General features: G+C 38.8%; 1 protein-coding gene across 13 annotated transcripts in view; it reads left to right on the top strand.

The window, feature by feature from the left end:
- CHD9 (chromodomain helicase DNA binding protein 9) overlaps positions 1-16,109 on the top strand; it is a 182,004-nt gene that overhangs the window by 109,324 nt on the left and 56,571 nt on the right. For all 13 annotated transcript variants that reach the window (XM_037878254.2, XM_037878247.2, XM_037878257.2 and 10 more), the window contains 6 exons: positions 892-1,035; positions 1,730-1,985; positions 9,700-9,910; positions 11,979-12,174; positions 13,701-13,868; positions 14,926-15,105. In XM_037878254.2, coding sequence (XP_037734182.1) covers positions 892-1,035; positions 1,730-1,985; positions 9,700-9,910; positions 11,979-12,174; positions 13,701-13,868; positions 14,926-15,105 — 1,155 coding nt within the window. The remainder of the gene's footprint in view (positions 1-891; positions 1,036-1,729; positions 1,986-9,699; positions 9,911-11,978; positions 12,175-13,700; positions 13,869-14,925; positions 15,106-16,109) is intronic.

The following is a 16,109-nucleotide window of genomic DNA, read 5'->3' as shown; positions in this document are numbered from 1 at the left end:
TATTATTCCACTACTGATAGTTTTCACAGCTTAAGGTGTACAATTTTCAGAAACCTTTTCAAATATAGTTTTGTGGGATTGAAATGCAACTTGCATAAGCAGAATCCATTTTACTAGATCTGTTTCTGATAGCTTAATTTATTTTGAATCAGAGTTTTAACTGCAATCATAGTTCTTATTTATACAGTATTTTTCAACTTCTTAGTATACACAAATATTGACACCTTTAAAAGGAACTGGATGATGATATTGCTTATATGTTTGCAGCTTACTTGTTTAAGATTTAAGGGTTATAACACCTTATGCCTGAGGCCATTGCCTGGTCTCCTGGAAGGTTCTAAAAGGAATTCATTGCCATTGACTATTCATGTATTATAATACACAAATGACTAGATGCATTATGGGATTTTTTTGAGTTTATAAATTTTTACTTTACATTGAAGCATTAGATATTGCCTGCTGTCAGAAGCACAGTACTAGACTAAATGTATCAACTGTCTAATTTGGTATTCTTATTTCTACTATAAACTTCAGTAATTATTGAGAGAGAAGTGTATGTGAATATTAGAAAGAGGGAAATAAAGTGTGTAACTATTTCTTTATTACTTGGCTGTAACAAGAGTTTTTTGTTCACAGGTTAATAATGTAGTTTGAAGTTTATTAACATAGTATCCTAGCCAGAGACCACTGGACACATGATATTAATGTAAAGTTTAGAGAAATTCTGGTTCTCAAATAGTTTGCTTACTGATGCTCTTTCTTTTGTTTATAAACCATCAGATCTCTAGTGCTTGTGTACTGAAATCAATTTGATGTTAGTGCTCAGAAACAAAAAAAACATTTTGCTAACTGTGCACATAAGAATTTCATGTGACATCTGTCTTTATATAGGAGCACAAAGTGCTGTTGACAGGCACGCCACTGCAGAACACAGTAGAAGAACTGTTTAGCCTCCTTCATTTTCTTGAACCTTTGCGTTTTCCTGCTGAATCTACATTCATGCAGGAATTTGGGGACCTTAAAACGGAGGAGCAGGTAGTACATATAAACAACTTCTTAATTTTCTACTTGCAAAATACCAATTTGAGTGAATAATTTGAGGATGTTTTTTGTTTTGTTTTTCTCTTTAATACTATGGTTTATAAATGGATTATATTTAAATCCTTTCTGCCTCCACTGCCCTTTCAGTCAGTGCCAAAAGAATTTGGGTGACTAACTTACTATCAGCCGTCACGCAGATCAACTCTTCATATAGATATGTAATTTCACTTCATGACACAAGACGGTAAAGAGAGGGTTCACCCTCTCAAATTTTTAAGCAAGCCAAGGACGTGTACTTGGCATCACAGATTTGATGCACAGAACAAACATCTCTAAATGAAATATAACCTATAAAGATTTGCTATTTATTTGGTATTAAATAATTCGTTTTTTCCTATTAAATAACAAATTATGTGGCTATGATAAATAAAGGAGTGAGATTAATGGAAATTCAAGTTCTTCCTCTTTGAAGCCAGGTTGTCTGCTGACAAATGCTAAAAGCTTCCTTTCTGTAATCAGAGCACCTAGAAAATTACTCTGGTAACTTGTCTCTGAGAGTGAGACTATGTCCCTTCCAAGCAAATATTTCATGTAAATCTGGCAAATAGGTAATGTAGATTGTAAAATGTTAAATTAAGCTTCTTTGTTACCTTTGCATACATTCCAGTTATATATATATTTTATTCAGGTGCAAAAGTTACAAGCTATCCTGAAACCAATGATGCTGAGACGGTTGAAGGAAGATGTAGAGAAAAAGTTAGCTCCCAAGGAAGAAACTATAATTGAAGTAGAACTAACTAATATCCAGAAGAAATATTATCGGGCAATTTTGGAGAAGAACTTTGCATTCTTGTCGAAAGGAGCTGGCCAAGCTAATGTACCCAATCTAGTTAACACTATGATGGAACTCAGAAAGTGCTGCAACCACCCTTATCTTATCAAAGGTAAAACATTATAAATTGAAGGACTGACTTTTTCAGTTGATATACTTCTGTTCTTGGTGTCACACTTCAGGGCAACTGCACCTGTAGTTCCCCTCTTTAGTCTAGCCAAGGCACCCACTCTTAATTTTCTGGCTCCCGAGTATTGCCTCTCTTAGCAGAGACATGCATGTCTCTCCTTCCTGACCATGGTGTTTCCAGTCTGCACAGCTCCCTGCCTAGACTGGGAATTCCCCAGCAAAGTCAGACTGCCTAAGCCAGCCTGCTTTTCTTTTTTCAACAGAGCAAGTAAACAATGTAGTTGCCACAGTTTGGTTACCACATGGCTCTTTCTAAGCAAACGTGTTTATTCTTAAGGTAAAAGCATTACAGACAAAATATATTTAAAACAATAAAAATACATGCAAGGATGCTAATAAGCTTACCAGAGATCACCTCTACTCCAACAAGGACTCTGGCCAGTGAACAGTCCTTCAGACCCCACTAAGGGGTTTTTCTGGGGTTACCAGTTCATAACTTCTTTTTCTCAGAACAAGATCATTTGTTAATCTGAGAGTTACTTCTTTAAATAGTTTTTGAGTCTTTGATCTGTCATCATGTAACAGATGGTCAGCAGACAAAAGTTTCCTTCCTGTAGGCAAAGCTTCAAAGGCAGAGTTCTTGCATGAGCAGAGTAGGTGCATTTGCTTGCCCCTCCTCCTAGAGATTTCCTGGGAAACCTACTTAAACTAACAGTTCGTTTTTGTCTTAGCCCATTGTTGAAAAGAGTCCTTTGATGCACATAGCACTTCCCAAGGTTTACATTAGTCATGTCTCCTAGACTAGTTACATACGATCCTGTAATAACACATCACCATTTGTATTTTTAATACAGTGAGCTCCTAAAACACTTAAACTCATAGAATCATAGAATATTGGGACTGGAAGGGACCTCAAAAGGTCATCTAGTCCAGTCCCCTGCACTTCTGGCAGGACTAAGGATTATCTTCCAAACCATCCCTGACAGGTGTTTTGTCTAACCTGCTTTTAAAAGTCTCCAGCAATGGAGATTCCCCAGCCTCCCTAGCCATTTATTCCAGTGCTTAACCACCCTGACGGGAAGTTTTTCCTAATGTCCCACCTAAACCGCCCTTGCCGCAATTTAAGCGCATTGCTGCTTCTCCTATCCTCAGACGTTAAGGAGAACAGTTTTTCTCGCTCCTTGAAACAACCTTTTATGTACTTGAAAACGATTATCACTCTTCCCTTCTCCAGACTAAACAAACCCAGTTTTTTCCATCTTCCCTCATAAGTCATGTTTTCTAGCTCTTTAATCGTTTTTGTTGCTCTTCTCTGGACTTTCTCCAGTTTGTCCACGTCATTCCTGAAATGTGATGCCTGCAACTGGATACAATACTGCAGCTGAGGCCTAATCAGCGCAAAGTAGAGTGGAAGAATTACTTCTCGTGTCTTGCTTACAACACTCCTGCTAATACATCCCAGAATTATGTTTTGGGGTTTTTTGCAACAGTGTTACACTGTTGACTCATAGTTAGCTTGTGATCCACTATGACCCTTCTGCAGTACTTCTTCATTGGTAGTCATTTCCTATTTTGTATGTGTGCAACTGATTGGTCCTTCCTAGGTGGAGGACTTTGCATTTGTCCTTATTGAATTTCATCCTGTTTACTTTAGTCCATTTCTTCAGTTTGTTCAGTTTATTTTGAATTTAAATGCTATCCTCCAAGGTACTTGCAACCCCTCCCAGCTTGGTATCGTCCACAAACTTCGTAAGTGTACTCTCTGTGCCATTATATAAGTCATTGATGAAAATATTGAACAGAACTGGACCCAGAACTGATCCCTCTTCTTCTTCTTCAAGTAGTATCCCTATGGCTGCTCCACTTCAGGAGCGCTCATAAGCCTCTCGATCCCTTGATCAGAGATTTTCAGGTAGCAGTGTCCTTTCGACTCCATGCCTCTTTGGGGCGGATACCTCCTCATGCTGGATACCAAAGTTATAGGGGGGCCTCTTTGTGCCAGATGCTGAGGCTATTCAGGGTGTGCAGGTGAACCATCCTCAGTTGCTTTTCAACCGCCTCAGCCTGAGATGGAGCCCTAGCATGTCCACCTTGAGTGTGCCTTGGCTTTTCTAATATTTCTGTAGTGGTTAAGATAAGTTTTTATAGCTAATTTTTAGTTGTTAATATAGTTATATTTAATTAGATAAGTAGTGAGAGGATTGTTTTACTTTGCTCTTTCCACTCAGGGAGGCTTATTCTTTTCCTAGCAGGGCATGCCTGGCTCACCATGTTTTAAAGATTACCTCTCCTGTCAAGAAGCTGTATCTGTGAACAATGGCCACTCTGTGTCCCTTGCTTGTGGGAGTCCCATGTCTTCCACAATACATTTGTATTGTCTTCCATAACCAATACAATTGTAATTACTGATTAAAACAAAGCCACTGGTAGCTAAGAATTTTGTTTTTTTAAAACCAGAAGAGCACAGAAAAGAAGAGATTACTCACCTTGTGGAAAAAGAAAAGGAGTACTTGTGGCACCTTAGAGACTAACAAATTTATTTGAGCATAAGCTTTCGTGAGCTACAGCTCACTTCATCGGATACATTCAGTGGAAAATACAGTGGGGAGATTTATATACACAGAGAACATGAAACAACAGGTGATACCATACACACTGTAACCAGAGTGATCACTTAAGGTGAGCTATTACCAGCATGAGTGGGGGCGGAGGGAGGGACGACGACGGACCTTTTGTAGTGATTATCAAGGTGGGCCATTTCCAGCAGTTGACGAGCCTCTGATAGTGTGGCTGATGTGATTAGGCCCTTTGATGGGGTCCCCTGAATAGATATGTGGACACAGTTGGCAACAGGCTTTGTTGCAAGGATAGGTTCCTGGGTTAGTGGTTCTGTTGCGTGGTTGCTAGTGAGTTTGAATCCTCCTGCATCTCTGTATTGACAGCTGTGCCCATTAGCCCACCACTCCCACTTTGGAGACTGCCTTGCCTATTTTCAGTGTGTTTGGAGGCAGTTCACTGCTGACAAGTAGGTCATAGGAGTCATAACATTGGTTAAACCATCCATTTTATATCACTCCCTCTCTTCCACCCCATTCCTCTTCAGGGACCCCTCTCACAAGCTTTTATCGAGACAAGAAGTGAACTTTTTTTGAATTTAGAAGCTTATAAGCATAAGGGATTACGTATTTCCTTGTGCCAAAGAAGGACACAGGGTGGAGACCGATCTTAGATCTAAGACTTCTAAACAAATTTGTAAAGTCTGAGAAGTTTAGGATGGTAACTCTGGCAGCTATAATTCCTTCACTAGAGAAGGGGGATTGATTTTTGGCCCTCGACCAACAAGATGTCTATTTTCATATAAAAGATTCACCCATTGCACAGGAAATACCAATGTTTCACTGTAGTCCCAAGATCATTTCCAATACTGAGTGCTGCCCTTTCCTCGGTCTCAATGGCGTTCTCAAAAGTCCTGGCAGTAGTGGCTGCTTACCTCCAACAAGAAGCGATCCTAGTCTTCCTGTACCTTGGCAACCATTCCTGCGAAGCAGTGCCGTCTTCCATCCAGATGGCCCTTGCTCTGTACCAGGAGTTGGGTCTGCAGCTTAATGTAAAAAAAATTCCATATTAACCCCTGTACAGAAGATACAGTTTATAGGGGCATATTTGGATTTGTTGACAGCCAGAGACTACCTTCCTTAGACAGATTCGTAACCTTGTCAGGTCTGGGATGAGCAATTCAGGGGACCGTTGAACCACAATAGAAATTCAGTTCCTGAGACACATGGCAGCTTGAACCTTTGGACCAATCATGCAGGGCTATGTCTCTGCTGCTTCCAGGGTTGGCTCAGAATGACCAGTTCTCCAGTCAGAGACCCACTGGATAGACAGGTGATAGTTTCTCTATGTGTGAGAAACTCCTTAGACTGTTGGAAGAATTAACTCAATATCTGTGTGGGAGTCCCTTTCTGTCACCCAGCCCCTTAAGTGACTGATGCATCACAGTTGAAATGGGGAACTCACCTCAATTTGTTGGAGCTCAGGGCTGTCAGGAATGCTTTCCTTCATTTCCTACCCCTCGTCAGGGCAAATCAGTTTGGGTCACGGCGGACAACATATCCTGCATGTTCTATATCAACAAGCTTGGAGGAGCAAGATCCTCCTTCCAGCGTGCCAAACCCATGAAGGTATGGGATTGGTACATAGCTCATCAGATCCAAATTTCAGAGATCTACCTCCAAGGTATTCAGAACAACAATTCCTCAGCAGACAGTTCTCACAGAATTATGAATGGGATCTAGACGCCCAGTTTCTCCTCAGCATGTTCATAAGATGGGGACTGCCAGAGGTGTATCTCTTCACTACCGCTAGGAATAGGAAGTCTTCTCTTTTCTGCGGAAGAGGGGATCTGGGCCACCACTCCTTGGAAGAACGGTCTGTTCTATGCAATTCCTCCAGTGCTGCTGATACTAAGTTTGATGAACATGATCAGACAAGACAGAGCCAGAGTTATCCATATAGTGCTGACGTGGCTGAGACAAGTTTGGTACCCATACCTATTTCACCTATGTACCCAACCATCATTTGAGCTTCCGTCCATTACTCATCTTCTGTTATAGGATATGGGTCATGTGCTTCATCCCAGCCTAGCAATTCTCTGCCTCAAGGTGTGGCTCCTCAATGTTCATGGGGTTAGAATCCTCCTGCTCTACGTAAGTACAACAGGTTTCAGAGTACCAGCCATGTTAGTCTGTACAACAGGTGTTACTGAATAATAGAAACAGATCAACCCTCACTACTTACCTGCAGAAATGGAAGAGATTCTTCCATTCTTGTTGTCGTTGTTGCCTCCTGCCTGATTTGGTGCCGCTTTCAGTCATCCTGGTTTATCTGTAGGATCTAAAGAAACCAGGGTTATAAATTAGTTTGATTAAGGTCCATTTGGCCAGAATATCAACCTTTCATCCTCTGGTAGAAGGATTGTCTGTATTTGCTCATCCAGTATTGTATAGGTTTATTAAGGGTTTGGGGAAACTCTGTCCGCAGACTAGAAACCCTGCTTTAACCTGGGACCTTAACCTTGTACTCAGTGACCTTGTAAGACCTCCATTTGAACCACTGGCAACCTGTTCTCTGTTGCATTTTTCTATGAAGATGGCCTTTTTAGTAGTCATCATGTAGGCTGTTGGATCAGGGAGATTGGAGCCTTGATGGCAGAACCTCCCCTTTATAGCATTCTTTAAGGACAAGGTGTCCTTATGTCCCTACTCTAAATTCTTACCTAAGGTTCGATCAGAGTTCCACCTTAATCAGTCCATTCATTTTCCAGTGTTTTCCCCAAAGCCACATAGTTCTCTACAGGAATTCTATTTACATGCCCTGGATCTTTGAAGGGCATTGACCTTCTACTTAAATAGGATGAAAAAATTTAGGAAGTCACATAGGCTCTTCATTTCCTTTGCAGATAGATCAAAGGGTCCTTGATCTCTGCACAGAGACTGTTGAGATGGATATCTGGTATTATTGCTTGTTATGATGCTGTGGGTGCTCATTCCCCCCAAAGGGTGTTAGCACATTCAGCCAGATCACAAGCAAGATCTACAGCATTATAAAAGAATGTGCTAGTATCTGAAATATATAGAGCCTGTACATGGGTTTCAGTACATACGTTTTCAAAACATTACGTCTTGATCCATTCCATCAGATCTGATTTGACACTTGATTCTGCAGTACTGTCTTCAGTTCTGAACTATTCTGAAGCTGCCTCCTCAATCTGGGAATATTGCTCGAAGTCACCTGAGGTGGAGCACTCATAAAGACACTATTCAAAAAAGAAGTTGTTACTCAGTTTGTGTACTAACTGTGTTTCTTTAAAATGTGTCCACCTATGGGTGCTCTACTACCCACCCTCCTTCACCCTCTTCTTATATCACATTGGTAGATGTGAAGGTGAACGAGCCTCTGATAGTGTGACTGATGTGATTAGGCCCTATGAATAACAGAACACCACTAGCCATCACCTTCAGCCCCTAACTAAAACCTCTCCAACGCATCATCAAGGATCTACAACCTATCCTGAAGGACAACCCACCACTCTCTCAGATCTTGGGAGACAGGCCAGTCCTTGCTTACAGACAGCCCCCCAACCTGAAGCAAATACTCACTAGCAACCACGCAACAGAACCACTAACCCAGGAACCTATCCTTGCAACAAAGCCTGTTGCCAACTGTGTCCACATATCTATTCAGGGGACCCCATCAAAGGGCCTAATCACATCAGCCACACTATCAGAGGCTCGTCAACTGCTGGAAATGGCCCACCTTGATAATCACTACAAAAGGTCCGTCGTCGTCCCTCCCTCCGCCCCCACTCATGCTGGTAATAGCTCACCTTAAGTGATCACTCTGGTTACAGTGTGTATGGTATCACCTGTTGTTTCATGTTCTCTGTGTATATAAATCTCCCCACTGTATTTTCCACTGAATGTATCCGATGAAGTGAGCTGTAGCTCACGAAAGCTTATGCTCAAATAAATTTGTTAGTCTCTAAGGTGCCACAAGTACTCCTTTTCTTTTTCCACAAGGTGAGTAATCTCTTCTTTTCTGTGCTCTTCTGGTTTTAAAAAAACAAAATTCTTAGCTACCAGTGGCTTTGTTTTAATCAGTAATTACAATTGTATTGGTTATGAATGTTGTAGCTGTGGACCTATAGTGTGAAAAGTTTTGTGTTAATACAATGTTTCTGAAACCTTTGTAAATTATTTCGGCAGGTATACTCAAATTTCTGATGGGATAAGGCCAACTGCTGTTCCTTAAATTCCATTCTCTGAAACAATGTGCCCAAATATTGTTTCTCTTTTTGTCATAACTAACTTTAAAATGAATTACTCCATTCAGCCCAGGTGTAACTTATTTGAAATCTGAGGAGGTACATAAAATGTGAATTTGGCCTGACGAATTTAGGGTCACTCAGAAAGATAGATAGACAGGTGTGATTATATGCTCTGTCTCTTTAAGCCATCTTTGTGTCTTCTTTATTTTGGACTGTTCTGAAGGCCAATGTGACCCTCCTGTCCTCTTAGACAGCTCATCCCTGGTTACGTATGGGTGTCTGCTCTTCTAGAATTTCTGCAGCACACTTCTCCTGACACCAAATATGCCTTTACTGCCCCCAGCATGCCTCCTACAACAGGGTTTTAATGGCAGCCTTACTAGGGTTGCCAACTGTCTAATTGCACAAACCCAAACACCCCTGCCCCGCCGCTTCCCCAAGGCAACATCCCTGTCCCGCCCTTTCCCAAGGCCACCCACCTACTCCCTTCGTCCCCCCTCCCTCACTTGCTCACTCTCTCTTCTCCTTTGTGCTGTCACATCAGCATATGGGAGCGTGGCTAGTGGGGAGAGGGGGAATCCCTCCCAAGATTTCTATTTATGCTCCCTCCTGTGGGAAAAAAATCTGTCTTTACTTACAGCTGTAGCCTGTAATGTGTGGTTTGGGTTGTGTTGTGTTTTTTGTTTTGTTTTTTTTTGTTTTTAAAAATGGCTGTGGTTGGAGGACAGAATTTGCCCCAAAGGGAACAGTTAAACAGTGAAATAGAGTGGGTTAACCAAGCTGTGTGATCATTAACTTGTTGTGAGGGTGAAAAAACAACCACCACCATTTCTTTTGAGATTAGTCATATATTTTTATTATTTGACAGGTGCTGAAGAGAAAATCCTTGGGGAGTTTAGGGAAACATATATCCCAACTGCTCCTGATTTTCATCTACAAGCAATGATCCAGTCTGCTGGTAAATTGGTCCTCATTGATAAACTTCTTCCAAAAATGAAAGCAGGAGGCCATAAGGTGCTTATCTTCTCTCAAATGGTGCGCTGTCTTGACATCCTTGAGGACTACCTTATACATAAAAGGTAGAATGCTACATATTTCATAAACTCTGTGTGCTGTTCTCAACAGGGATATCTTTTTGATAAATGATTGCAACCTACTAAAATTACAAAAAAAACCCCAAAGTTGGTACCATTCTTATATATAGCTAATGTTTCACATTGCATGCAAAATTATATTGGAAAGACTTTGCATTTCATATATTTAATAACCTTTATGATGCAATTTTATTTAGGACCATAGTTGTATGTTTTTTTTCAATGCTTGCTGTACAAATTATCAATTACTGACAAGGAGGAATTCAGCTTGTATCAGTATCTTGATTTCAGTTCATATGATTTTGTGATATTGTTTAAAAATCTGTATAAAAAGATGTTTCTTGTTCTATAAGCAAATAATACATAGACTAGTGCAGCATCTGAACAGGTTGACTCTTCTTTTGAATGCCATAGAGGTATGAACTTGTTTGGCTTTGCTCTTTGGTTAGAATTGTCAGAGTTAATACACGACAAAATGCATTACACCAGAAACATGGCTGACTGCCAGAATGCCTGTGGATTATCTGCTGTGCCATTTTATGGTTGATCAGCAAGGGGGAAAAATGCTTGTGAAGCTTTCTACTGACAGCTAAATACAAATTTTGCAGTTTACTCCACTTATTTCTCTGCATGTGGTGTTTCTATGGTTTAAGGTGTGGGAGCAAAGCACATATATTTTGATATTACAGCAAGAGTACAAGAGTCTTTGTAATTATAAAAGTTAATAAAGGAGCAATAATTTAACTAGGTTTTTCATTTTGTCAGCTTTTCTTAAGGAAAACGTAGTTTCACTGGTGCCTCTTTAAAGACTTTTGGTGGGGGGGGTGACTTTATTCTTGTTCCAGTTTGCTTGGTCTTGAGAGCTTGATAGAACAAAATTACTAGTTTAGAATTTAATAGAAATTATTACATATTACAGTTAGGCTAATGTTCAACACTTTGCAAAAAAAAAAAACATGCTAATCAAATAGAAACCGGGCTAAAATTTAAAGAAAGACTAATTTATTTTTAGAAGGAATACTTGTTCACAATCCAAATACTGGTTTCTCAAGTGACAGTTATCTAAACATTGCTTTATACTGATTACCCAATAATCCCATATGTGATGAGACAATTTAGCATATTACAATACGAAACCAAAGTATGTTATAATTTGCGCTCACTTTGTGAACCCTGTTAAAGACTTGAAATGTGGTAGACAGCTCCAGAGGGAGTGGGACTTTCGGGGTGGTGCCCCACGGCCTCTGATTGGGCAGCCAGAGGAAAATGGAAGCTAACTCCTTGTCCTCCCCTTCATTAATTTAAACTTCTGCCTGCGTTTTTTGGAGCCTCTTGTCCCATTTTGCTGCTCTACCCTCCGTCCCTGTAATTATAGCATAGGAGCTGTGTTTTTATGATGATCACACATGTTGGTGTGTAGGGAGCTTTTCCTGTTGGGGCCAAATTGTCAGAGGCCTGATGGGATTTTTCACCCTCCCTGCAGCATCATGGAAGTACAGTTTAATTAAATAGACATAGGACTTAGAAATCAATATTAGTCATTTGTAGGAATGTTTAATTTGTCACAACTTGCAACCAGTATCCAGTATGGATAAAGGCCAGATGGCCAGCTCCCACAAGTAAAAGAAACGTGAGATTTCATTGGTGGACCTCAGGCCTATGGGAGAAGGAAAGACCTGAAGGCTTTGCAGACCGAGATTTCACTTTTGATACCCTCTCTGGGAGTATGAGAGATGATTCAGAAGTGTGGGCTGAGTTATGGGTTATATGGTGGGAGCCCTGTAATCCCCTCATTGGATCCAATTAAATGCTTGGTGCATGCAAGTCAGGACAGATAGCACACTTTCCCAGTGTTAAAGTAAGAAAGTTGCAGCTGGCCATATAAACCCATCCCTGTGTTTATCTGCATTCACCTGTGTATCCAAATCAGTGCTATTCATGAGAGGTAAATAGAAAGCAAAGATAACTTTTTTCCATTGTAGATAATAGATAGGTAACTGTGCTTTTGTAATACCTGTTTTTCTAAATAAGGGGTTTCTTTTGCACTTTCTAGGTACTTATATGAAAGAATTGATGGGAGAGTGAGAGGAAATCTGAGGCAAGCTGCTATTGATCGGTTTAGCAAACCAGACTCTGATCGGTTTGTGTTTCTTCTGTGTACCAGAGCTGGTGGATTAGGCATTAATTTGACTGCAGCTGATACATGTATAATTTTTGATTCTGACTGGAATCCTCAGAATGATCTCCAGGTAAATTCATTTGAGGTTATAACTGGAGCATAAAAACCACCAGGCTGTATATTTCAGTAACAGTATAACAGAGCTTTTTTTTTTTTACAATAGGATTACAGTATACAAACAGAAGATCAACTGTATTTGGCTGGGCTGTCTCTTTGATAATCAGAGCTATACTTTTCCATCCCATTTTCTGTAATTGTCTTGAAATCCGAATACAAAAGTAAATTTTGAAAGGCTTTCTTCTTTAACTTTTTCTGTTTCTCCCCAAAAATATTCAAAATAGACTTTCTTTATTCATTTAATAAAATTAGTTCTCTGCTTAAATCATAATAAATTTGCAGTATATAAAGTGCAATACAGGCAAACTATTAATGAGATTATAAAACTCTGAAGGTTTTGAGGATATCACAGAACACATTGGGGGACAGATTTTACTCTCTCATACATAATTAATTGAATAAACGTTAATGGAACTGCTCTGGATTTATAATAGTAGAACTAGAGAAGAATTTGGGCCTGTGCTAAGTTTCAGATACTTCTGTGATGCTCATAGTGTTGGAGGAGGAGTGGGAATGACTTTCAGAAACTATCCATACACAAAAATTGCATTGGAAAGCCAGTGGCTGGCTATTCATTATCAGTGCAGAAAAATTACTTAGTGTAAATAATAGAGAAAAGTTAATAATATATGTGAAGTGATGTTGAAGTGAAGAAGTAGATATAATCATGGAATTATAATTAAAGGTATCGCATGTAAGAATCGGGGGGAAAGTGTCTCCTTAGTTACATGATGCTCTTTAGATTACAGCTGGGAGTTGGCATACAGTGGTGGACACTGCTGCATATCATATAGAGTAACTGAAGATTGCATCAAGAGGACTATTTAGTATACAAAAAGGATCGTAGGGGGTACGCACAAGAGAAATTTGAAATAATAAAATATGTACAAGTTCAGAAAACTGAAGTTATCCATTAAGGACATAGGGGAATAAAGAGATGACTCTTAATACAAGTAGATAAAAGAATAATGCAAAGATGGAGAGATTTTTCATCACTTATTAAAGCTAGAAATAATTGATTAAAATTAAAACTAGAAACCTTCAGTTTAGATTAGCACAAAAATGTTTCAGTTGTAAGATCACCTAGAAAATGGACCGAATTTAAGGAAGAGGAAGTGGAATCAAAACCTCAGAAATCCTCAAATGACTTTTTGTCTAGCATCTGACTGGAGTGATGTGGAGAGATCAGTACTGTGAACAAATATATAGATAGGATTTAGTTATGAGATAAATAACATGATATCATGCAACTTAGACCACTTCACCTGCATTCTTCCTACTAATCCATCTTTTCAAGACTACTTCTAACTTTCCAGACTCTTCTGTATTTGTACGACTTCCATTTAAAAACATTGATTTGTTTTCAAGTTGACTGTGTTCCTTTAAGATTACTTTATAGCACAGCAGGTTTCTTAGACGAAGGAATATATCTTGCTCCTAGGCAGAAACCTAATTTTATTTTTGTTTCCTCTTTCAAAGGCCCAAGCCCGTTGTCACAGGATTGGTCAGAACAAAGCAGTAAAGGTCTACAGATTGATAACTCGGAACTCATATGAGAGAGAGATGTTTGACAGAGCAAGTCTGAAATTGGGTCTGGATAAAGCTGTCTTGCAGAGCATGAGTGGAAGAGAAAATAGTGTTGGTGGTGTATGTAGACTTTTTGTTTTTGGCCAGAATAACTACCATTTTTAAAGCTACTTTTGTAATTGCAAGGAAACAGCTTAGTTAATTTTAACTTTTTTCTTGGGCCTTTTTTTTTTAAATTGTGTGCATAGCTATGTGATGCTTTCTGATGAAGGCAAAGATGAACATTTGGAAATGTCTTCAAAAGTTTAGCCATAAATTTGCTTTGAACTCTTGCACAGACTACTTCCTCCATCTTTTCTTGTTAAACCACAGGGTAGATAATTGCCTTGGTGACGTATCTGAAAAAGTGAAATATTTTGCTTACCACACTTTTTTTTTTTAAATAGTGTAGGCTTTATTTATTTTATTTGTACAGATTATGCCAGACCATGAACCTAGAATCATTAAAATATTATGCTTCACATTTCACAACATTCGTTACAAATTCTTCACAACAGTGAGACAGGATTCCTATCTCATTTCCTATGCAGCTTTCTGTTTGTATGGAAGAAGGCAGGACTACATTAGCTCCACAATCAAACCTTGATATATCGTAGTTTGGTATTTTTTACTCCACCTACGTTATTTTAAGAAAAATCCCATGAAATGTAAAACTTTCCTCCACTTTATCTTTTTATCCTTCTAGATGAGTATAAGCTGTCGCCTTAATAAAGGAAGAGTTAATTGAGTTATACTGGTGATCATATACATCTTTAGATATTGATTAAACTAGGGCACAAAGCTATTTTTTCCCCGAATCCCACATGAATCATGACATATAATAAAGCCTTGATTCATCAAGGTACTCAATAGGTGCCCAAATGTAGACGCAAGGGTACATAAAATATGCTATAATAATATTTATATGTATTTAATATAATTGTATTTATCATTTTATTGTTTTATTGTTTAATTATAAAAAGGTAGATACTAAATCTACAAATCTGAAAGGTTAAATTAATTATAAAAATATTGGTCATGGAAGTAGGTAGAAAAAATACTGCACATATGCTTTTGTGAATTTTTCATCCATTTTTACAACAAATTAAAACAAAAACACCTTTAATTATTTGTACAGATCCAACAGCTTTCCAAAAAAGAAATAGAAGACCTGCTTCGAAGGGGTGCCTATGGTGCTATTATGGATGAAGAGGATGAGGGCTCTAAATTCTGTGAAGAAGACATAGACCAAATCTTGCAGCGCCGTACGAAAACTATCACAATTGAATCCGAAGGAAGGGGTTCAACGTTTGCCAAGGTACAGTAGCAGCAACTTGTTTTCCATTTGATCATGCTACTCTGCCTTTTATTTAAGAAAATTCTTATTGTTGCTTAGATTCAGAATGTGAGATTTGTAGAACTTTGTGTCAGCAAAGAATTTCATGGGACTGTTTGTTTTTAAATATGAGGCCCACGTTGCATCTGTTCTTTTGCACGCGCACATTTCTGTCTACTTTACCTGATGTCACTAGAGAGAGACCTATATGGACGTGTGCACATGGAAAAATCTCTGATTGGCATGGCATACATTGAGTAAATTGCATACTCAAAAGTATGGAGCACATGCTGGGAAAACAATAGCTGTGTACTTCTGGTGTTTGTTTTTGTTTTTTTTTTTAAAAAAGCAACGGCTACTAATATATTTTTGATATAGAGGACGTACAGTTACTGAGAATACTTTTGCTTTGCTTTATTCATACACTAGCACATAGACTAAGACAGTCATTGCAGGTGTAAAGCACATAAGAGCAAATAAGTGTTGAATGGGATTAAAGAATAACTCAGATTTATACTAGAAATGCAGAGGCATCTCTTTATCCATATTGTTTTCTTGTTAGGTGTTTGAAAAGCAAAGCAAGGATGGTTGTATAGGAGAGGAAATGAAGATCTATAAAATGTGAGAAAAAGAAACTGAGGGTGTGGGACAAGGATAGAATTGGGGAAAATAATTCCATACTAATTTCTTACTGGTGCTAGAGACAGCATTTACATTTAAGACAGAAAATAGAATATACTCTATGCTGATTATTGGCAAGGGCCATGTTTGAGCTATTTTATGGCTGCTTCTAATTGTATTCATCTAAATCTCTTTGTTTAAAATGCTTCCCTTGAAAATAATTTTAAAGCATTTTTTGATTTCAAGAATGAATACAAACAATGTGAATTATGGGGAGTTATAAACTTTCTCAAATTGGTTAGGCCACTGACATATAACATTCACTATAGCAGACAGAAGTGGCAGAAATAAAAAGAACGAGAAAG

Source organism: Chelonia mydas, chromosome 12, assembly GCF_015237465.2.
Source record: "Chelonia mydas isolate rCheMyd1 chromosome 12, rCheMyd1.pri.v2, whole genome shotgun sequence".
Taxonomy (NCBI): domain Eukaryota; kingdom Metazoa; phylum Chordata; order Testudines; family Cheloniidae; genus Chelonia; species Chelonia mydas.
Note: the sequence above shows the minus strand (reverse complement) of the source record. Positions and strands in the feature narration are given on the sequence as shown.